General features: G+C 32.0%; 1 protein-coding gene across 2 annotated transcripts in view; it reads left to right on the top strand.

Annotated features, from left to right (window-relative positions):
* LOC149426370 (netrin receptor UNC5B-like) overlaps positions 1–24,436 on the top strand; it is a 198,370-nt gene extending 173,934 nt beyond the window's left edge. For both annotated transcript variants that reach the window (XM_089650888.1, XM_089650880.1), the window contains 5 exons: positions 3,078–3,206; positions 4,977–5,163; positions 11,308–11,420; positions 13,870–14,127; positions 20,985–24,436. In XM_089650888.1, coding sequence (XP_089507014.1) covers positions 3,078–3,206; positions 4,977–5,163; positions 11,308–11,420; positions 13,870–14,127; positions 20,985–22,207 — 1,910 coding nt within the window. In that variant the 3' untranslated portion in view covers positions 22,208–24,436. The remainder of the gene's footprint in view (positions 1–3,077; positions 3,207–4,976; positions 5,164–11,307; positions 11,421–13,869; positions 14,128–20,984) is intronic.
* The last annotated feature ends 1,185 nt before the right edge of the window (positions 24,437–25,621 follow it).

Genomic DNA, 25,621 nt, shown 5'->3' with positions numbered 1-25,621 from the left:
TTCAAACTTACTTTAGGCAGCTGGGTACAATAATATTGAAAAGCTCAATGCCCTTTTATCGCACATATGCCTTCTAATCCCACATATGCCTTTTAATCGTACTTATGCCTTTTAATCGTACATGTGCCTTTTAATCGCACATATGCCTTTTAATCGTACATATGCCTTTTGATGGCACATACGCCTTTTAATAGCACACGTGCCTTTTAATCGTAAGTATGTCTTTTAATCGCACATATGCCTTTTTATCGTACATACGTATTTAAACCACAAAATGCAAAACGGATTTATACATACGAACACAGCATTTGTGAAAACGTCACAAGACAATATAATAAATTGTACACTAATAAAGGAAATACTGAAAGTGGTTAGAGAAGCATAGGCCATGAGGACACATTTACAATCTCCTTCCCGAAAACGGAGAATCGAAAAAATTATTTATTTATTTTTAAACTGTTCGATCTTAAGATTAGTGAACAAAACTGTAATGTACTTTAATTAGAATAATTGTTAAGTTAAGATATTACGTTTAATAACGGTTACACTGTATAAAATAATTATTGTTAAATTCATTAATATTATGTAGCTTTTATTTTTTTAGTTAGTTAGAAAGCGAATAACTTATAATTTTTTAACCATAATAAATAATAAAAAAATTTAAACATAAAACAAGCTTATTTTATAATACAAGGTTTTATGCATAGCGTAAAGGATAACAAATAATTATAAGCAATAATTAGTCGCCTGATATATCAATACAAATTGAAAAAATCTCCCGAGTAAAAATAAATGCTGCCAACGGGAATTGAACCCGTGCCTTCTGATGATAAAATTATTGCTTATAATTATTTGATAAAACATGCTTGGTTGAATAATGAAGTGGTTGCAGCAGATTTTCGAAACCAGAAATGTAACGTGTAATAAGCTATACAGACAGATGAAAGGTCAAACGGTCGAGTTAAAACAGGACTTTGCTATTCTCAATCAATAATGTGTCACATTTTTTTTATTTTTTATTGTTGATACATTTTTTTTTTACAATATTTCATATTTCAATTTAGTAATGTTGGCCTCATTGGGTTGTTTACCCGTGCTGAGGCCCCCATTTTATAATTTAAGAATTTATACATTTAAAAATAAAAGAAAAACAACATTAAAATAAAGATAAATTTAAAATAAAAATAAATATTAAAAATAAAAGAAAAATATCAAAAGAGAATGTAAATCGGTATTTATAATGATATATGTGTTTGTGCGTGTTGCGTGTTTTATATCTTTTTGTGTGTTGCGTGTATATGTTTTATTCTTTTATGTTATAGAATTTTGGTAATATTGTCTTTTTGTTCTTTAATCCATTTTTTTTATTTTGTGTTTGAATTTATTTTTATTTTCCTCAATTTTTGTTTCAAGTGGAAGACTGTTGAATGCTTTAATAGCGTGGTATTTATGGTGTCTTTGTCCAAAGGTAGTGTTTACCGTCGGAGTTTTTATGTTTTCTTTGTACGCTTGTCTGACCGGTCTATTAGTGATATTTTGTGTTTGTTGGGGTTTGTTTTTTTGGTCGAAAATGTAGTTTAGTAGTGTTTTAACATATAATTGGCGTATATCAAGTACGTCACAGCTTTTAAATATTTGGTCTGTGTCGGTTAGTTTATGTTTTTTGAGTATTACCTTTAATATCGTTTTCTGTGCGATTTCTATTTGAGCGATAGCTGCGTTTGTTGCTCCTCCCCAAGCAATTATTCCATATTCTATTATTGATTGGCATAGTGCATAATATATTGTTTTCAATTGTTTTATTTTATATATGTTTCTTATGTTTAGGAAAATGTGTATTGTTCTGAGGAGTCTATTTGTGATTTGTTTGATGTGATGTGTCCATCTAAGATTATGGTCAATTACGATTCCTAGATACTTTATTTGTTCTGTTTTTTCTAGAGGGGGGCAATCGCAGATGTTGGTGTTTATGCATTCGTGTATTTTTATGATGTTTGTATTGTTTTTTGGCTGTCCTGTTTTAGTTATGCTGTACGTTGTGAATTTTGTTTTCGATATGTTTAGTGTGAGTGTATTTGAGTCCAACCATTTTTTCACTTGCGTGATTCCTAGATTCGCTATGTTATAAACCTTATTCCAGTCCTTAGATTTAAATAGTAAAACTGTGTCGTCTGCGTAACTAATTATTTCTCCATCTATTTCCATGCTGCAAAGTTCATTTATGTAAATTATGAAAAGAACTGGCCCTAGTATGCTTCCTTGTGGAACTCCGTGTGTAATCGGTAGTGGTTTGCTAGTATAGTTATTAATTTTGACTTGTTGTGTTCTGTCGCTCATGTAACTTTTTAATAGTTGTAGTTCTTTGTCTTTGATACCCATATTTTCTAATTTTTTAAAAAGTGTTTTGTGGCATATTGAATCAAAGGCTTTAGCCAAATCTAAATATATCGCTATGCATTTAAACCCTTGATCTAAGTTGCTATGTATATAATCTATTGTACTAGCTAAAGCTTCTTTTGTGCTTCTTTTTTCTCTAAATCCATATTGTTTGTCCGAGATTAATTTGTTTTCTTCCAGGTATTTTATTATTTGGTTAATACAACATTTCTCAAAATTTGATTTTGATATGTCTGTAGATTATTATTATATTTTAACAGGCTAGTTTATGAAGTGTAAATCTCAGTTCGTGAACCTTCAAAAAATTGCGCAATATAAATTAATTTATTTCACAAGTTTGAACCTATTCACAGGCCTCGACAATTATTATACATACCAATTTTCGGTTATTATTAATTATCGAGTTAAATGGCAAAGTTATTCAAGATAATTTTACTGATCCCTTGCTTCGTAAAGCTCCTTTAATGTAACAGTACACAAAAAATGGTAAATAAAATTGTTTCAATATTGGAAAATCTACCTACCTCTCCTTCACAAGTAAGGTAAAGAGAAGTTACAACGGAACTATCAGCGGCGGGACCATAGAACAACTACTTCCCAACTGTTCCCCATCTTGTTTTGTTATTTTTCTTGAGTTGTGAAAGACTTGCTAAATGCGTTATTTGTGTGATTACTTGCAGGCTCCAACACGGCGCTGTACATCGGGCTGGCAGTCGCAGTACTCGTGTTTCTACTTGTTGCCGGCTTTGCGTACCACTTCTTCACGAGGAAGGATCGAGATCGTTCGCTTTACAATAAAGCCAGGACTGGTAAGTGTAATTAACATGCGAAACATTGTAAGTTTTTAGATTTTCACGGCCAAAAGCATTTTCGGATCTACCGGATCTGCCCTGATGATGGACACTTCAACGCTGTCCGAAACGTCGGCTAAAGAAGGAGTTAGCGCAACACGGCATAACACCCCAAAAACAAACAACAAAAATGCGAAACATTAAATATATTTCACCTAAAATAGCTAATTATTTGTTAACCTAAAAGATTTGTTTTGTATGAGCAATAAGCTTGACTCAAACTCAACCACCAAGATTTTTGTTTGATACCCGATCGGTGTTTTAAATGGACTGTATCTAAATGAAAAGAAAAGATCAATCGATTGTGTTATTATTACAAGGAAACTGAGGAAAGAGGAAAGAAAACCCTTTACCTGATGATGATGTTTGTTTTCTTTTGAGACCAGAATGTTTATTGAAGATTCCGTTTCACTTTGGTGTACACCTTAGACCAGAGGTTCCCAAAGTGGTCTATAAAGACCCCCCAGGGGTCGATATCGGCTTACTGGGGGTCTATGTCGGCGAGAAAAAAATTTGGGGGTCCACGAGATGCAAATGGGGGTACATACGAGCGGACCCCATTTACCTTAAGTCGACATTTAGGAGTTCCGTAGATGACACAATACACCTAACACAAATGACACAGTTTATGCAATACTGAGAAATTACTTAATTGATATTTGTATTTTTTTATATTTGGTAAAATTGTTTCATGATGTATATAAATAAAATTATACATTCCTTTTCTCGTAAGTATTAATATATTCAAGCAAAACATTGCAAATCGGAAGCCGCGAATTTTCGTAGATTCCCAATTTGTTTTTGAAAAACGTCCAGGGTAATAATGACGTTCAACATTTAAATGTAGTTCACACAGACTTCAAAACTAAGTTTGAGGACATTTTGACTGTGGAAGTGGAATGTTGAAGAATCGGATATCATATGACAAGAAGAACTGATCGGAATAAGCGAAAGACAGAGGAACTATACCGCCACCCGGTTGTTGGACAGGATTATCACATGGAACGTTAATAGTTTTAGGAAAATTCAATATTGGGCAGGCAGGGGGTCTACGGAAAAAAATATATTTGGCAAGTGGTCTACGGGGCAAAAAAGTTTGGGAACCTCTGCCTTAGACAATCACCATTAATCTTAATTTTTTACAACAATAACTCTGTATACATTCAACACAAGACACTACTCAACTTTGGGATAAAATTTGCACAATTTAATCGACTTTTCACGAAATTCACTATCAACTACAATGAAAATTTGAATCATAAAACAAATGACACTGGCGTCGGTCTTGTTTTTTCAATTCCTGTTTCTTCTAAGTAAATTTAAAAAATATATAATGACAAAAATGTTTCAATATAAAACCATCTTAACCCGGATTTTGTGTGGCTACATCGGTAACGACAATCAAATCGAATTTTATATCAAAGAAGTGACTATGAGAATTAATTCGTGATTTGAATATAAATAATTAATAAGACAGAAATACAAGCTTGAAATGAGTTTATATTATGGAAAAAAGCTTTCTCGTGCATAAAGAATTAGATATAATATCAGATCTGACCTATCATTGATAAAACAATATATTTACTATTTTTTGACCAAGCTTACGGATTGTAAATAAATAATGATAGGTATTTGAACAAAACAAAATAAAATCATCACTATACGAGACACAGTAAAAGCGCAGCAGCTGGAGAAAAAATATAGCAACTCCTGTTTTGTTGGTTCCAGCCGATTTCCATCCCGAGTTCTACCAAGAGCCGGATAAGAAGTCCATCTCCCTGCAGCAGGAGATGACTCTGACCGGGGGACCACCGGCCTGCTACGAGTACCCGCCCTTCCTGTTGAAGCAGAGGGACTCTAATGCCAACAGAAGCATCCCGGAACACCATTATGATATTCCTAACCTTCCTCAAAAGTTTGTCTATTTTTATTTTTACCATTTTATTTTAGTATGACTATTTTATAAATATTGGAGGAATTGCGTGATTGGGAGGTATTAGTATACATATACCTACATTTTTACTTCCAGACACGTATCTAATTTATAGACAGGTATCTTCATGCATTTTAAAGTTTTTCACAGAATATTCGTAAAGTTACTCACAGATAGATATTTTATATCCGGATTACAGCCTTACTAATGAACGTAGTTTAAATAGTATGCGATTGTTAAACAACCGTGTATGTAAAAACCTTACTAATAAACTAAAATAAACTGAGCTGATTTTTAACAGCAATAACAATTCTGCACACATTGTTTGTACAACCTGGCAGGCAACGGACGCGTGTAACTGTACGTTAGTCGCACTAACACGTTGAGACCCGAATACAAAACAGGATAAATAAAACGTTGCGATGGAGGAAGAAGTTGATCCGCATGACTACATATCCAAAGCTAAGAAAGAAATTGCTGAAATGACCGCATTATTCGATGAATCAAGAATCACAAAAGAAACAAAAATAGAAATCTCGAAAAAAATTTGCTCTATTATGGAAAATATTTCGCATATGGCGATAGACCTAGCAAAACTGAAAGAAAAAAATACAATGCTGAAGGAAATGCTTAAAACGAAAAATGAAAGAGTAACGTACGCGTCAGCAGTAAAAACCAACTATCACCAAGAAGAGATTGAAGAAAAAAACTTTCCAATTATAGTAACATCATTAAATACGAACCAAAATCAAGACCAACTTAAGGAAACAATACAAAATAAAATTAAAATATCTGCTCTGGGCATCGGAGTAAACAGCATGAAAAAAATAACTAACAACAGATTAATTATAACTTGCCCTAAAAAAGAAGATGCAACCAAACTGAAAAATGAAATAAACAAAATATCAAAAAAAGACATTACGGCAGAAGAAATACAAAGAAAAAAACCGTGTGTAATATTCAAAGGAATACAAACAAATTACACAAAAGAAGAATTTTTAACAGACTTAAGTCTCCAAAATGATGACATTAAAATAATGACAGAGCAAAATCCTGATATATTTCATGTGAAAGCTATCACCGACAACAAAAGAAATAAGTCCCACAATATAATTGTCGAAACAAATGGAAACATGAGAGATTACCTTATAAGAAAAAAACGTGTCAACTTAGGATTCTTGAGGATATATGTTGAAGACTGCTACCCTTTAACGCAATGCTACCATTGTCTAAGATTTGGCCATACTGCACATAAATGCCTAGATAAAATAAAGGATCCAAGATGTATGCACTGCGCCGGAGCTCACCAATACCGGGAATGCAAATCTCTGGACTGCCCCCCCAAATGTGCCAACTGCTGGGATTCTAATCAAAAGAAACAAAAAAATTTTCCTACGGATCACCTACCAAATAGTATAGCATGTAAGTTTAGAAATTATATGTTAAAAGTTGCCAAACAAAAAATTGATTACAATGCAGAATAAATTAACTATTTTAATTAAAATCAATAATTTAAATATTCAGCCTGACGGCATAGTGTTAAACAAGCCATTTACAAATCATGAGTCACTGCCGATTGCTTATCAGCGGCGGCACTCTTATTTTAAATATATTCAGACGACAATAAACAAAAATAATAATAGAGGTGTTGCAGTACTCATTCTGAAGAAATTCATTATTGTTAATATTTTAGATTACCCAATATTTCTTACAAACTGCATTCAAATTGAAATAAATATAAAAATGACATATGTAAACCTACCTTTCAATCATTACTCAAATAAATACTTAGGTATAGTAACCAGAGAGGTTGTAATAAATTATCATATTAATAGCACAGAATTTGAACTAATTATTTTATAAAACATTGCTTTAAGTAATTATCTAGAAGAAGATAATGAAGTAGATTTTTTAAGAACTAACGATCTACAACAGTGGATAAATATTAAAAAAAGTGATGTAGGGGAATTAATTTGTATTCATGTAAATATCAGATCATTATGTAAGAATTGGGATGTTTTGCATGTTTATTTAAGAAATTGTTGGGAGCGTATAGATATTTTAATGATTAGCGAAACAAATATACAAGCTGACCAAATTAATATGTATGAGATTCCGGGCTATTCAAATTACAACTATTGTCGTAATAATAAATCAGGTGGGGGCATATCGCTATATATAAGAAACAGTATGGTATTTAAACAATCACCACTAGAATCAAATTATTTTGAAAATGTTTTTGGTGTAATTACTCTTCCAAATAAACAAAGTTTGAGTATATTAGCGATATATCGACCACCGAATCTTAACAAACTATCTTTTATCAGGGAAATTGAATCTATTCTGACGGATTTCATAGGCCTTCGAGACAATTTTTTGTTCTTTGGGGACACTAATATAAACTTGATGAATTTTAATGATCCTGTAGTAAACTCATATGAAAATATTCTTGCAAGCAATTATTTGATCAAATGCATAGACGGTGTGACGCGTGAAGCAATTGTTAGCGGGCGCATAACACAATCATGCATAGATCATATATACGTTAGGTACAGTAACGGGCTTAAACAAATGGACTCGCTATCAGCGTGTGTATGCGAGATTTCCATAGCAGATCACTATATGACAGCCGTTAATATTAAATATGATGTGCAAAAAGAACCATTAAAAAACATGAAAAAGATAACAATTTTGTCACAAAAACATATTGATAATCACATCCGAGAAATACATTGGAATTCTTTACTCAATGAACAAGAAAGTACCTTTTTGTATCATCAAATTAAAAATAATTTCATTAATTTATATGAAAAAAGCACTGTGTCATTTTTTGAAAAACCAACCAAAAGACCACATGCGATCAAAAAATGGATAACTACAGATATTTTAGAGTTAATAAAAAAAAGAGATTTATTGTTTCGAAGATGGAAAAATTCTCCTTGTAATAAAACTTATGAAAATGAATACAGGTACATGCGAAATAATGTCAACAAATTAATTACTAAAAGAAAAAATTGTTATTTTAAAGATAAATTCAAACGTAGTTTCAATAATACTAAGCAAACATGGGATGAAATAAATAGATTGTTGGGAAGAAAAACTAAAAGTAATTGTGATGAAGTCATCTCACGATATGTGTTAAAGGAACAGACGGTGGAAAATGTAACAAACCAATATGTAAATTATTTCTCAGATAGTATAAGCCAAATGTTGCACAGATGTGATTTTAAGGCATCCAATGTTAATCCAATAGAATTACCTCACAGTATGTATTTAACAAAGGCAACTCTCACTGAGATAAAAAATATTGTTAAGAAAATGAAAAATTCAAAATCCTTGGGAATGGACAACATAAGAATGTACGACATAAAAAGACATATAGATATTTTAGGACCTATTATAACGCACTTAGTTAATAGACTTATTATAGAAGCTGAATTGCCAAATGATCTTAAATGTGCTATTATTAGACCTATATACAAAGGAGGAAAGCACTCAGAAATAGGAAACTATCGACCTATCAGTATAATGCCTGCACTTGAAAAAATTTTTGAAAAATATATTTCCTTAAAATTAAATAAATACCTAGAAAAATTTGACATTATAGACCAAAAACAATATGGCTTTCAAAAGAAAAAAAGCACAGAGCATTTATTACAGGATTTTTCAAATTATATTAATAATGAATTAAACCATAAAAGACATGTTTTAGTACTATTTATAGATAACTCCAAAGCGTTTGATACAATTGACCCACAAAAATTATTAAAAATCTTAGAAGCAATTGGAATTAGAGGTAACCTACTTAATTTGTTTAAAAATTATTTATCTAATAGACATATATGTGTAAAAATATTAGAAAAAATGAGTGGGAGGAAAAAAATCTGTGCTGGAGTCCCGCAGGGGTCGATTTTGGGTCCAACCCTTTATATTATATTTGTATCAATAATGAAAAAATTATTTAAATATGTAAGACACTTTGTATATGCTGACGACACTGCTCTTGTCATATCTGATGAACAATTATCCATTGCGATTAAATATATGCAACATGACTTTACGTCCCTGATAAAATGGTCACATGACGCAGGTCTAATCATTAATACCAAGAAAACTAAATTGATGCACATACGGTCTCCACATGCTTCATTTCAGATCATGCCTAAAATAATTTCACATAACTTTATATGTATTCATCAAAACATTTTACAGCCATGTATGTGTGAAAGTATTGAACTGGTAAATGAATACGTTTATTTGGGGGTGACTGTTGATTGTCATTTCAAATGGGATGCACAAATAAACAAAACTTGCAAGCGGCTGAGAGCGATAGTGGGTAGGATATACAAATTGAAATGTTTCGTTCCGGTGAATATTTTAAAAATTATTTACCTATCACTCGCAGAATCAACTTTACGGTATGGTTTAACTACTTGGGGTCACTCTTGTAAAACTAATTTAAACCACCTGCAATCAGTACAAAATTCTATGGTGAAGTTATTAGCTCAAAAACATATTTTTTCACAGAGACGAAACATTTCATTGTTGTATCGAAATTTAACAATATTACCGGTGCAGGCCTTATTATGGTACAAAATATTGATCCAACATATATCTGAGTCTGATTATAAAAGGAAAGTGCAACATGAATATAATACAAGGTTTACAAAGAATGACGGAATGCTTGTTCCAAAATATAATAATAAATACGGACGGCGAACCCTAGAATTTAACGTGCCAAAAATGCTTAACATGTTACCCATTAATATAAAAAATTGCGATTCCACAAATAGATTGAGATATATGCTGAAACAATGGTTACTAAATAGAGATAGTTTATATTAATTTAGGTGTGTTAATTGTATGGTTATAGTAATAATATTATGTGTGTATGTATGTAATTGATCATTAACATCCTGTTGACAAACTGCTTTATTGAAGTTTAACGGGATTGTAACTTGAAAACCAATAAAAAAAAAAAAAAAAAAAAAAAAAAAAACGAAAGAATTAAAAACAGAACTTTTACAGTCATTACTCAATGTGTAACCAAAACACCGTTTAACGGTTGTGAAGTGTTTTTTTTTCATTGTTAAAAGCCTTACTAATAAACGTGTTTTAAATTTTACATCACATGTAAATAGTTTAAACAAACATAAATTTACAGTAAATGGTTGTTGATCAGTTATGTAAAATTTAAAACACGTTTATTAGTAAGGCCCTTAACAGCTTTATTAGTAAGTCTGTTTTGAAAAAATATATTTGCAGTCTACCACCCAGTCAGAATGAATGAGCAACGGGGCTGGCGTGTAGGTACTATTACGTTACACGGTTATGCCGTTATTATAGATAACATGGGGGCTTAGCACGGGTAAAGCACCCAGTGAGGCTCACATTACTAAATCATATTTTATAAAAAAAGTACTTCTGATGCATCAATAAAAAAATTTAAAAATAGGTACAGTTCAAAAATTAGATGAGTATTTGGTACAAAGTGGTTCTGGGAAACACTTTACCAATAGAAACAGTTATCGAAAATATAAAACCATTTCCATTTTTAGTTTTCAGAAGCCTAAAAATATATTTCTGTAAAAATTCTTTACTACCTAAATAAAACCTACTTTTCAAAATGCACTTTTAATAGTATTCCCAAAATGAATTGATATTAAAAACTTAAAATGAGACTCCCTCAATTAGAGGGGTGTTTATTAAATAAATAAAAATTACTATTTATTCTGTAAATTTTCTAACATTATTTTTTTTGAAAAAAATCGCAACAATTTTCCGTTGAAACACTAATTTCCTCAAAAATTTAAGCCTAGATAGATTCTCTATTTCAAGATTTTTTTGCCTTTTTTATTTTCCCAGTCTCCTCGTAAAATGTGCACGTCTTCTTTGAAATACGTAAACATAATGTGAGCCCTTTTCACTTCATTCTAACGAGGCTTCGTTCGTTAACATATTCCAGTTTAGTTTATTTAACGTTGCGTAACGTTTCGTTAGGATATTAGGTACTGTGTTATAGTATTACTATTACATAAACGGATATGGTATGTTAATTTTTCATTCGCATAAAATCTTTTATTTTATTTTATTAAACAAATAATTTATAAATGTTTATGTTTTCAGCTACGCAACTCCGCTAGATGCTCAAGTTCAAAGCTCGTCAAGTGAAAGCGACAACTATGATAAAAAGCCTTACAGTGAATCTGAGCACTCCACGACAAGTTGCTTTACAAGTTGTGAGTATATAAACATTACATTTTACCCACCCTGAACATCTTCCCATCGATAAAAGATTAATTTACCTATATCATTTAATCATCATAAAATGAACTTTCCAGGATATTCATTTATGAAAACGCCGATATCTGTAAAATAATTTTAATAATAATTTTCATAAAGGTAATACTTAAATAACATAGAATGACTAACAGTGACCAAATATTCAACATGTTTCACATAAATATCAAATATATAATAAATACATTTGTTATAAATATCAAATATATAATAAATACATTTGTTATAAATATCAAATATATAATAAATACATTTGTTATAAATATCAAATATATAATAAATACATTTGTTATAAATATCAAATATATAATAAATACATTTGTTATAAATATCAAATATATAATAAATACATTTGTTATAAATATCAAATATATAATAAATACATTTGTTATAAATATCAAATATATAATAAATACATTTGTTATAAATATCAAATATATAATAAATACATTTGTTATAAATATCAAATATATAATAAATACATTTGTTATAAATATCAAATATATAATAAATACATTTGTTATAAATATCAAATATATAATAAATACATTTGTTATAAATATCAAATATATAATAAATACATTTGTTATAAATATCAAATATATAATAAATACATTTGTTATAAATATCAAATATATAATAAATACATTTGTTATAAATATCAAATATATAATAAATACATTTGTTATAAATATCAAATATACGAAAAATACTTCTAAGGTACATTTATGACAAAAAAATAAAATTTCAACAAACAAAAACTAACTCAAAAACTAAACCTAAAAACTTCGTCGATAAGCACAAGCTTTGAAGAAAGACACCACAAATACCAGGCAATAAAAGCATTTAACAATTTTACATTCCATTAAATGAGGAAAACAATAAACATTTCACAAATAAAATTAAGAAATGGATTAAAGAACAAAAAACGATGTATTAAAACCAAATCTTAAAAGACTAAAAAATATACCTACATAGTACACATATCATACACAACCGGACTAATAATTACGTACATATTGCTTAGTTTTTACAACTACCTTAATTGTTTTATTTTCATTACTTTATTTTATTTCTTTTAAATTCGTTAAATCTGTTCAATACTATACAATAATAGTACACAACTGCTGACCCTGTACAAATCGCAAGTGCGCCCTACTGTCGAATTTGGCAGCCATCTCTGGTCCGGAGCCCCTAAATACCTGAAAAAAACCCTTGACTACGCACCGGTGCCGAAGGGATCAATGACGCTAGTTCCTCAGAGCATCTTCCATTGTAATACCGATAGAACAAGGACAGCATACCGACCTGACGCCTGTGCTCTAAAGATTGCAGTCCGTTTGTTAAGATTGGGGAATCTATCAAACAGACCGCCCGTTTTTGCAGTCAAGGGTTTTTTCAGGTATTTTTCAGGTAGGGTCTCCGGACCAGAGATGGCTGCCAAATTCGACAGTAGGGCGCACTTACTTTATTTTAGAATTGTCGTTTCTGTGTAATTTCATATAACGCGTTTAATTGATACGTTATTAGGCCACAGCCATTAGCGATCCGATTAGAACCTCGACTACCTAGTAGAGATACCTACTTAATAAATACGCCGACGTCTTTAATTAAATTTATGCCCTACGAATTTGGTAGTAGTATTTTTTGCACTGGAAAAGAGATACTCACAAAAAACCAAACCTAGTCGTGTAATTTACCAGTTTTTAAAAACTTTTATATATTATTATACTATTTATATCTCAGTATCCATTAGAGATAAAAGAAAATTGCCATCAAAAAGTTGTAAGAAATTAGCTATTTTAGCTGAAATTTTAATAGAAAACGAGATATTTGAGAAAAACTAGAATTTGGCGTGATTTCGGATGTTTTTTTTTTCAAAATGCCGGCGCGAGCTTGCGCGTGCGTTAATGTCAAAAACTTGGAATTTTTGTTAGTGAACCAGGTTATAAAACAAATAAAAAAAAATTAAAATTCACCGGAATATACCGGGACACCCTTATATTTGATATGATTTTCAATGTATTTTATAAATTAATACTACGTTATTGGTCCACCATTGTTATATTAATAATTAATTTTATATTAATTTTATTTGAAAGACCACTAGGACGTTAATAAACAAATTATGTTGGAGAAATATTATATGCGTCATCAAAATAACCCAAGCTATCACTCTCCACCAAAGAGTCATCAAGCCACTGCTATTCCCCAATATTAAAATTTCATAATGTTTTGAAATTTGACGTGTGGAGATTATTATTTTTTCTAAAAACTTCAATTCCGATATGTGCTATGGAAAAAACTTCAACAGTTATTTCATAGATGGTAAAAAATGAAATAAACATCGTTTGATTATTACTAAAATTAAGTCTTTGATTTTTTCAGCTGACTCGACATATGACCCTACAACAGACACTGTAACGTTTCCGGCTCTGCCGATTTCTCAACACATTTTTGCGGAAATCCTCAGCAACTCCCCTACAAGCATTACGCAATCACTGACATCTAGCGGAGGGTGGCTGAACTTGGATGCAGCGGGCGTCGCTCTCTCCGTTCCTGAGGGAGTCATCTCTCGAGGAAAACACGAATCTTTTTACATTTATGTAATGAAAGAAGATAGGTTCAGACCCAAACTAACCGAAGGTAAAAAAATTACTTTACCCTTCTCATTATAATCTAGATGGCGCAAATTTAATTAATAAATTAAATACAGTGGAACCTTTCATAACGAGTTTAATTCGTTCCAGAATCTTACTTGTTATGTTTTAGTTTATTATTAAGAATTTACAATAATTCATTATTTTTTACTAGAAAACTGTCTAGAAACATATATTTTTGCTCATGCTTGAAATGTGACAAAGCATTATCATTGAATAATTTTGTAGAAGACGTAGCCACCTCCTTATTAGGGTGATACTTCTCAATGTACGATGCAACATGTTGATGCTTTCAGCATTTCAGTTTCAACAGTTTCCCATTCTTTCTACACCAGAAGATTGTTGCTCTGCTACTTCCTCCTCATCCTCTAACAAACTCTCCTCCTTATCTTCTTGCTGTCAAACACAATGTAACTATAAAAGCTCTTCGGTGGTCAACCCTTCCTTGACTGTGCTCTTCCACAAGCTCATAAATATTGTTATTATCTACCTCCAGCCCATGGTATTGGCCAAATACATAATCTTGTTTACTGTCGACAACACAGGTACCTACTGTATCAAACCCCTCAAAATCACATTCGACAACGCTCTGGCCAAAGCTTCTTCCAAGTAGAAATGAGGGTCCTTTTGGTAACCCCTTCGTACGCCTTGTCAATCATCTTGAGGCAAGTAACGATGTGAAAGTGATCTTTTCAAAACTCTCAAAGAGTAAAACTTTTGGTGGAAAGTTTCTTAAAGTTAAAAATAACCTGCTGGTCCATAGGCTGTTAGCGTTGCTTCTATTATAGCATCTATCTTCTTAATTTTATCCTTGTTCTTGAGGATAGTGCAATTCGTTGATGTAGACTGATTGAATGTGCTCGCTAGATCAACCACGCTTATAACCTTGTTTTCGCTTTTCAATGATTTTACGTTTACTTCTACTGTCACTTTTATTATCTTATGGTTGTCTTCTTTTGGGCTTTTCTTCAGAGAAATTTTTGTAAGGGTTATTAAACTTAGCACAAAAAAAAATACAAATAATGTCTGAACACACTAGTTTGGAAAAATGTGTGACCACATGCAACAGTAATGTGCTAGTGGAACAAGTACCAACCAGAGACTGACGCACTGGCGTGGAACTCCTGACTCACAAGTGAGTGACGTGAAGACGGGGCTTGCCCTTTCTGCGTCACTCGTTATGCGAAATGTTGCTCATTAAGGGAGCATTTATTTCATCATCTGTTTTGCTCGTTATGCGAATTACTCATTATAGGAGGTAGGAGGTTCTCATTATGAGTGGTTCCACTGTACACTTTTTGCAAGTTATGATAAAATAAGGCAAATTATTCGTTTGCCCCGTACATATGCAAAATAAATAAATAGTTTTGTCCGTGTAAAATATCAATTCTTTCAAGAAAGGCATACAATTATAATATTGTAAAGGTGATTCATGTATACGTACCGTGGACAATGTGAAAATGAAAGTTGTAATATTATGCAATTTTTGATCTCTGAATTTATTGGTCCGGAATATCGACCGGAAGCAGTTGCGGAATACTTTAAGTCATTTTATGGCGAACAAAGTGCCGAACTTGACTCGTATGCTACTTACTGGTGGTTACACATCATTGGCCCAAAACGGTGACATTTTAAGTGTAAATAAAAATTATTAAACCAAAAACACCTGTTGCAACCATTAATGTAGATTAATGGAACCATTAATCTCTTAGATATCTTTAATATTTCACTTAATTCTGGAAAATTCCCCGACCGATGGAAAATCTCAAAAACCCTCACGAAAAGCTGGGATAAATCGTATGTATCCAACTACAGACCTGTGTGGATTTTTTCGGCACCAGCCAAATCATTTGAACCTATCATACAAAAACATATTTATTGTAAGGTTGAACCTTTTCTCATAAAACAGCAGCATGGGTTTAGAGAGGGCAGATCTACAAAACTAACATGGTATTCTCGAATTACGTCTCAAATATTTTGGACAAATACGAACAAGTTGACGTTTCGTATAATGATTTTGCGAAAACTTTTGACAAAGTAAATCAATTCATTTTACTAATCTAACTTGAAAAATTTTGTTTTTCACACTGACTGCTTTTGTACTTCCATAATTATTTGTCTAATAGAAAACAATACGTAGTTTAATTTCAGGTCGCTTCTAAACCTCACCTCACAAAGTCTGGTGTCCCTCAAGAGTCTAATTTAGGACCTCTATTATTTTTTGTTTATTAACCCATATTTCGCTGACGTTGCAAAAACGCAACAGTTTGGTTGCTGGGTCATATTTTGAGAACTTGATAAGGATTCACCATTATTCTTACAGTTACTTATAGAAAAAGTTTGACTTTACCGTAAGAATTCAACAGATAGAAACATATTTGCTTCAGTGACTAAGTAGACGTCCCCAAAGTCGGACGAAATACGACACTCGGATAAGCAATTTTTAAATAATTATTATCGATGACATATGACCAAAATTCTTAATATATTTTAACCTTTTTTAATACAGAATCGATTCATATTTAATAATATGTACACTTTAAAAAAAATTAACTTTCCGGAGGTACTCATTTTACATACGTCAGCGAAATACGGGGGTAAAAACTTTTGAAATATTTTGTTCATAATAACCTGCAACAATAGCTATTATTGTGTTTTTTCTTTTGAATGAGATGAATCCAAAGGACTTTTTTACCGCTGCCGACTTTATCGCAGAGAATTGGAATATCGACGATGAAGAAGATATTCCAGATGTGGTCGTTTTACCCCCTAAAGTCACCGAAGTTACTGATAAAGAGGATTTTGATGACAATGACTTACACAAAGACGCTGCATTTAGCCATACGTTCGGGGATACGGCAGGAACTTTGGAAATCCACTCTAAGAGGCTAGTGAGTGAACCTTCAACAACTCCACCCCAACCCCAACCATCAACATCTTCGTCGTCAGTGCCAAGGGAAATGCGTTGGAAGTTATCGAAACCTAGTTATTCGCGAGTGCCAAATAACGTTGAGAACAGAAGAGTTGAATATGTGAAAAAAAAAATGTGGATAAATCTTGTACCGAGTTATTTGGACTATTTTTTAATGGTGATCTCATAAACTTAATTGTACAACAATCAGCCATCGTTCTCTCCGTACTCGGATGATCGGCATCCTTGTGGTGATGGCTCACCAGGAGTCGTGTATAGGCGTGATCACGGTCCACTATAATGGGCGCACTTCTTGGGGCACTTTACTGAGGGCTCGTAAACGTGAGTCCATCCTGAGTAGGCCGTCAGGTCCAAGGAAGGGGTTCAATGATTTGAGCCGACTGTCAATTGCTAAAGTAAATGTTTCATTTTGACATATTTTCACCCATCGGGCCTTTGATTCTTTTATCTCATCGTTTTTTATGTGTTTGTCAGGTTGTTCGTGTGTTTGTCCACGAAACCTTTTGATAAAACGATGGACCCAGCTGGTAGTCCGGGTTAGGCGATGCCATGACGAAAATCGTTTGATTTTGGGCAGTGTCTCTGCCACAGTTGTAGTGAGGCCAACGTATTGGGGCCTTATTTCTGATGTGCTGTCATCAGGCTTTATTCATTAAAAAACAAAATAAACACATCATTGACATTCATTAATAATATAAAAAAATTACAGGATTTTTACTAAACATTAAATATTATAGGTTACCTCGTAAGGAAATGTATTGGTTTCTAGATGAAGACATTACAAATCTTTTTGTAAGGGCATGAACAGACAAAACAATTGTGATGTCAAGAGCAATTTACATTCGGATGACAATTAAAATATCGATTCTACCGACAAACTTTATAAAGCACTTCTGAATTATATGGCATGCGCTGTCAATAGACGAACCAATGATAGAGGAAAGCATTCGTGTAAAATGCGTATTTATGGCAAGCCTATCAAATTTGGATATAAGTCTTAGATTAGTCTTAGATTTGCGACAGCAGCGAGGTCAAGTAAAACAGGGAGTATTTTTAAAATAAATGAGAAAATAGAAAGAGATGTCGTATATATCATTCACAAATATATTAAATTTGTCCAGACGTCCTGAGTCTAATGTGGCATTGCACCATAAATGTAACGAATTTTACCATACTGGAAAATAATGTTTTTTGTAATATTTGTGTTTGCTAATTTCTTATTATGTCTTTTGGAAAGGTGCACTTTCCTACTTATTCCTACAATACCTTAAATTTTAGTTACTGTTAGTAATATGATTTAGAAATGAAAAAACTTATTTTGTTTCATACATTTGCTTTTTACCCCCCTATTTCGCTGACGTTGCGAAAACGCAACATCTCATATTTTTTTAAGTATAAGTATTTAATTTTTTTTTCTTAATTGAGTGTTTATATGCAACATATCCAAATTTCATCAAAATCTGACCACTGGAAGTGATAGCGGCGAAATATGGGTTAATGACATAGCTTTGTTCATAAAATTCGTTGATTTTTTGTTATTTACTGACGATATTAAACTGTATATCAGAATTTATTTATTTATTTATTTAATTCAAAAAACAGTTTTTACATAAAAAGCATACTCTGCACATCTCACTAGGGCATTCCTGTATCAAGATGTGCAGCTTTACAATAATATCATTTAAAAAAATACATATATGTAAATTAAAAATAATAACAACATTAAATTAAAGTTAAACAAAAAAAGAAAAGTTTATGACACGGACGTTTCGAGACCGGTAGACAAAAATAAACAAAATTTTAGTAACAAATGTATGAAAAAAATGTATGAAAAAAATAAAAACAAAAAACAAAAAAAGTCAACAAAAGAAGCATTATTAAGTAAGTTGGCAACAATAATATTCTTCTGTTAACTAAAGTACAAGGTACCTGTGCTGGCTTATCAGACACAAGCATAGGGTAACCATACTAACAATTACAACATGGATAGTATGAATAATAGATTATAAGAAAAAATAAACATAACTAAATAAAAAAAGGTAAATAATAACCGATAGGTAAGTAGATAATATTATAATAAAAAGTAAGTAAGTAAATATTTTAGCTAGACAATAATTAAAGTAAATATTAATACAATAATTAAGTAGATAATAATAATAATAAGTAACATAATAATAAATAACCAAAAGTTATTTTAGAAGTAAATAAGTGTATGCGCAGTAAGTAAATAAGGATTGTATCGAAACAGAGCTTCCACAAGGAATTATGATTTAAGCGACAACATGGGTGATCCAAAATCATCATTCTCAGCTAGTACGGAGATTTTGACCATTTTCTTGAATGAATTTAACGAACCTATAGTTTTTATATTTTCTCCAAGCATATTATATAGCAACGGAGCTTTATATGAAAAACTCCTTTGTCCGAAGGATGTTCTGGTATACACCGGCTGATACATTAAAGAAGAACCCATTCTAGTGCTGCGCACTTGTTGAGATCTTTTAGCAGTAATAGTGTTGTTGAAAAATTTACAGAGAACCTGTATTATGTACAACTGCCTTATTGTCATAATTTTGCTTTCACTATATAATAACTTTGATGGATACATAAAATTTCTCCTATACATTATTTTTAAAATTAATTTTTGCGCAACATTCAAAGGCTCTAAGGTAGTCTTGTTACAAGAACCCCAACAGACAACATTATATGAAAGCATTGATTGAACTAGAGCATAATATACAGTTTTTAATGTAACTTTGTCCAATATGTTTCTTAGATTTTTGAAAATGTAGGCTAGCCTTCTTATTTATTTTGAATTATTTTGAGAATAAAGACGAAGTGGACTCCATTCGTTTGCAATTCAATATCGACGCTATTAGAGTGGAGTAATTGAAATAACTTTACTTTAACAGCGGAAAGTATACAATTATGTGCTTTACAAGGGCAGAGCAAACGCTGTACTTTAACTGTAAAATGTATGGGACCTCGTTAAAATATATTTCTTTATCGAAGGATTTAGGAATCATATTCATTGTAACATCTCTTTCTGTTTCGTGCCTCGTTTATGGGAAAGGGGAAGAGGTTACAGCGGTGTTATCAGTGGCATGCCTTTGTCTATGGAGCATTCTGGAGTCTGATGTTTGAATTAATTCATTTTGAGAGTCTCCTAAATTTTCGTCCTCATATCGATTCGACGTGCAACACTGCCATGCGAATGCTAGGTTTTGTAATCTGCAACGGAAAACCTTTTTCTAATACGGAAGAAAAAATACTTTATTTTACCCTGGTTTGTAGCATTCTCGAGAGTGACTCAGTTATAGGGGGACCCGAAGATGCCATACACTCAAATGATATAGAAAAGGTGCAAAAATTTTTATGTTAGTTTAGTTTAACTACCCCTTGTTATATCCTCCTGACTTTCTCGCTGGAATGCTAAGGCTAGATTGCCTAGATGTTAGGAGAAAAATTGCAATGGGTAGTAGCACATAAGTTGACACATCTGCAATCTTGATGTTCTGGGCTATTACGTTTTATGTCCTAGATAACTTCACCAAAGCTAGGCAGCACAGGTTTTTTTATTTTACCAAGAGGCAGGACCAACCTATCAATGCTCATACCTGTGGGGTCCGCTTTTAAACCAACTTCCGTCAGAGGTTGACATGTTTCAATCAAGCCTCAATAAAAAGTCAAGCCGCAACTGATTAAATGTATGTAATAGATTAATGTACTTGTAGGTATATGATTACTTGTAAATGTTGTGAAATGTTATTGAAACCACTGTGTTTCACAATAAATAAATTAACCTCCTTTTTTATGAATGAATTATTACTACCTAATTATATATCAACTTCTCGTATTCTGCACCTCGTCATTTTTTTCTTATTATAATGTGGTAATTTTTGTATTTTCAGGTGTCACACAGTTATCGCCAGTTATAAAAACCGGACCAATCTCCGCCCAGCTCAACAAGGCTGTTATCATAAAAATTCCACATTGTGCCAACATGAAACATGGATTCTGGAACTTATCATTGTACGCCCTGGGACCTGCACATCACAGTGACAAAACCCAGCCTGAATGGAAAAAGATTGTTAGCTTGGGTCAAGAAACCATAAATACACCTCTCTATACCCAACTGGATACAGATCACATTTTTCTTGTAACAGAATTCTTAACTAGTTTTGTTCTCATCGGTGAGAGCTTCAATGGGAAAGCTGTAAAAAATCTAAAACTGGCAGTGTATGCTCCCCCTTTCTCTTGCACAACCTCTAATGATTACTGTTTGCGAGTGTACGTACTTGAGGACACTCCCTGTGCATTATTTTTCTGCACGGAACAAGAGAAACGCCTCGGTGGAAGGCTAATGGATCGTCCCAAATGCCTTCTCTTTCAAGACGGTGGATCTAATCTTTGCTTGTCTTTGGAAGATATTGGCTTGGGTTGGAGAGTAAGACCTGGTTCAAGTTTCCAAGAAATTCCCTTCAAGCATCTATGGAACTCACAAACTAATTCACTTTACTGCAGCTTTTCTTTAGAACAAACGGAAAGTATTCACCACTTGCAATGCCAAATATCTGCTTTTCAGAGTACTAATCCTTCTCATAAGCAAACATTATATATTTCTTCGAGTGACGATGTAAAAATTAATTCTCCCTTTACGAGTAAAAGACACTTTGTGTACGATGATTATAATTTGAACGTAATTGAAAAGCTTAACGATACATCTTCATTGCCCAAGCAGGAGTGTTCAACATATGAAAACACTTGCTTATCGGGAGGCTTTTCCAGCCAAAAGAATGTAGCTGTAAATGAAAAAGGTATCAACACATGTGTTGTTGACAATGTAATTCCATTTAGACTTTCTAAGTCTATCAAAAGGCAACTGTCGGCTCTACTTGATCCACCAAATTCCCACGGTAATGATTGGAGATTACTGGCTAAGCAATTAAATGTCGACAGGTACATAAATTTCTTTGCTGTAAAGAAATCTCCAACAGAAAATATATTGGATCTGTGGGAGTGTCGGAACAGGAGTGCTCGTGCTGCTGCAGATTTAGGTACGCTGTTGAGGAGTATTGGTCGTAACGATGCTGCCTCAGTTTTGGAAAGCTGCCTTGGACCAAATTGGCTGTAAATGTTTACATGTTTATTTATTACATTTTTAATAATCTAATACTGTACTACTATTACCGATAAAGCATCCCCTGATAAACTACTTCGAGCAGACAAGACGAATAGACGAGACAAATATGTTTTATAATGCACACATAGAAATGAGAAATACAAAATGGGTGAATTACAATACTAAATAACAACAACATTGCTAGGAAATAATTTAATCCTGTTCTGCAGTCAATTACTATCCAAAAGACATGTCTTCAACTTTATTTACAGAGCTTCTGGACAAGACAACAATTTCTAAAATTATAATATGGCTAGTTTTTTAATGTAAATGAATAATATCAAGGGTACAATTATCCTTTCATAGGTGCAGGTTGAATTACGTATTGGGTACATCTTTCACCTGGTCTAATATTATAAACTTTCAGGGATATTATGTTATTTTATCACATAACAATAATATATTCAAAACATTATTTATATACCTGCCTCGTATTATATATTATTATGACAATTTAATGGTAATGCTAAAAATAATGATTACCTACTTAATGAAAATACTGCTACCTCTGAGAGATTCCCCGCAGTGAAACTACTACAAATAAAGATGGTTATTTTCAAAAATTTTAAATAGATTATAAGTCCACAGCAAAAGAAGTACAGAAAAAGAAAAATGTTATATTACGTATTACATATAACATTTTCATACCATGTTACTATGGGTTCCGATTTCATTTACTGCAATCTCTCAGTGAATGGAGTAAGAATATGTTATATGAGTTAGTAGTGAAATAGATTTTTTCTTTCTAAACTGTTAGAAAGTGAGTGGTTAGTGTAAATATAATGTTGTAATGCATAGCGGTTAAATGTGTACAAAGTACTGAATACAATAACTTTATTTATAATCATCATAAAATGTATTTTTTGTCAGAGAAAATAGTATTTTACACAACCAGTTAAAACCCCAAATAATGATGGGTATAATTCAACATCGAAATAATCGCTAAGACAAAAACTCGGATATTTTGTTCCTAAAAGAAACAACTACAACCAGAATACGGTTCCATGCTAACTCAACTCAGTGACTATTCAACACACCTTTAAAACGTGATATAAAGTCATTAAAAACAATGAAAAAAAAAAAATTTAACCCAACCTAACCTAACTTACTTAACCCAGTTAATAAAGTTTTTGTTTCATCACTTTCCATGACTTTATATAACTTTTTGAAGATTTGATGAATTATCATTTTGATGATTTATCCAGTCACCCCAGAATACTTATGGAAATAATAGATTATGTAAAAATACAAATGTTCAATTGAGTTTTACATGAATTTACCAATTTGAGATTGAAACAATCCAATGATTTATTATGCTATATAAATTTATTAGAGTAATCAGTTTGTTTCTAATATACTTAATAATTTTAAAATGGACGTCTCGAATATGCCCATCGCTGAAATTAATACAGTTAACATCGATGAACATGTAAATGAGTAACAGAAATCTAACACTGCCAGTACTAAAATTATTGTTATCCCAAGATAATAGTGTTATTGATTTTCGTAAATACGAACGATTGTTAATCTTACTGGTAATAGATAATTAAATATTATTGTACCACTACACTTAAGCCATCAAGATATCGACAGCGGCGAAATCAGGAACTGGAATTTATTTGGCACTTTCAAATATTTAAATGTCTCTGTGGTTCCTGATTATACTCTCTATCCCTACAATCTCTATCCCTCAGTGTTCTTACTTCAATAACATTTTCATGTACCAGATTTTCATTTTAAATTCATTTCCGAAATAAGTAATGAAATCTCGGCCAAAACTGTTACATATTCCACTGATAAACATTTGTGTTTTTTTCCTTTCCCGAGAGTCCGTTCTAATATTACTAAGCAAACGGCGCCTGGTGCTAGTAAAAATCTCAAGGGTTCTGTATTAGATATCATATATTATCAGCGCCTTGGATCCTTGACGCCTTGGCAAGTCGGTGCCCGGAGCGAACTGTTCCAATTGCACCTGCACTGGGTCGACCTTGCTTATTAGGTACTTTTCATGAATTCATTGCAAATAATATAAAATCAAATGTAAGTATTTTTACGAGCAAATTCTTCATGAAGTATATTATATCAATCTTACTTCATCATTAGACAGAGCTACATAAAAATACATTTTACATATATACTTAACAATAATATATGTTAACTAAATAACAGTGCAATCAAGACTACGACTTCTATGAGTTTATTTAATAAAGGTGTTTTATACTTCATTGCTTAGTTTTTATCATTTTTACCAATAATAAGATGAAACCTTATTTCTTACACAGTACCATAATATGGTTTCTTACACAGTAGGTACCATAACATATTATGTTAAATCCTTTTGCCTCTACATGTACATAAACGGAAGCAAGTATGGCATTGAACGCCTAAAGATTTTCCTTCAAATCTCTTCAGTCTAAAAGATACAGTAAGGTTGAGCTGCTTTGGCCACACTTTAGTGTATCAATCTCAACTTCTTTTTTATACGGGACATGTAGCAGAAAGAGGGTTGCATAGGATTTCTCAGAGGTAATGTAAGAAAAAATAATTTTGCCTACGACATCTAGCGATTTTTATGTGAAATATCTCTAATAGTAGCAAAGTATTTCACCTTATTTACGATGGTAAATTTACAAATGACCAATGAAATAAGTTTTTGAACACTGAGTTTGGTAAATCTTTTAATTTTATATTGTCAAACGCCATAGATGGCAGTATTTTAAAATTGGAAGAAGATACCTACTATTTCATGAAAAAGGTAAGAATCTTCACTTTTCCAACTAGACTTCAAATCGCTAGATGATATCAAGCTGCGTATATCAATCATGTCAAAAACTTATTTAAAAGTATTTCTTCGTAAACAATTATTCCTATTATTGAATAGGGTAAAATAGTCAACGATTTTTTAGTTTGAATGGGTGGAGGTTTGGTCCTACCCACCCCAATATTACAAAACAATTACATTACATCGATTGTAAAACAAAATTAACAAATGTCATTTTTTCAATAAACTAAAAATATAGCTAACTATACAGTGCCAACTTGTTCATAGCAAATCCCAGAATAATAACAGTGATTGTGATACTGATTACCCAGTTTAGTGAGCCGATAAAAACCGAAAACCTGAAGATGGTACACACTTATTTATTTTCTTTTATTATCAGTAACAATGGGTAAAACAGTAAAAAAAATATAAGTACCTTCAAAATCGAAATAAACGTTTTCGTGCTTCACAAAATCTGATTTCAGTTTTCAACAACGTGACTATTTCTAAGACTTATTATGCCGATTAATTTGTCGATTCACATCAACTAATAGAGACATCAGATCTGTAAAGATTTCTGTGAAATAATTAGTTTGCGAGTTATG

Source organism: Hesperophylax consimilis, chromosome 1, assembly GCF_061612785.1.
Source record: "Hesperophylax consimilis isolate HC1 chromosome 1, BYU_Hcon_1.0, whole genome shotgun sequence".
NCBI lineage: Eukaryota > Metazoa > Arthropoda > Insecta > Trichoptera > Limnephilidae > Hesperophylax > Hesperophylax consimilis.
The sequence above is the reverse complement of the archived record's forward strand: the minus strand, read 5'-3'. Positions and strand labels throughout refer to the sequence as shown.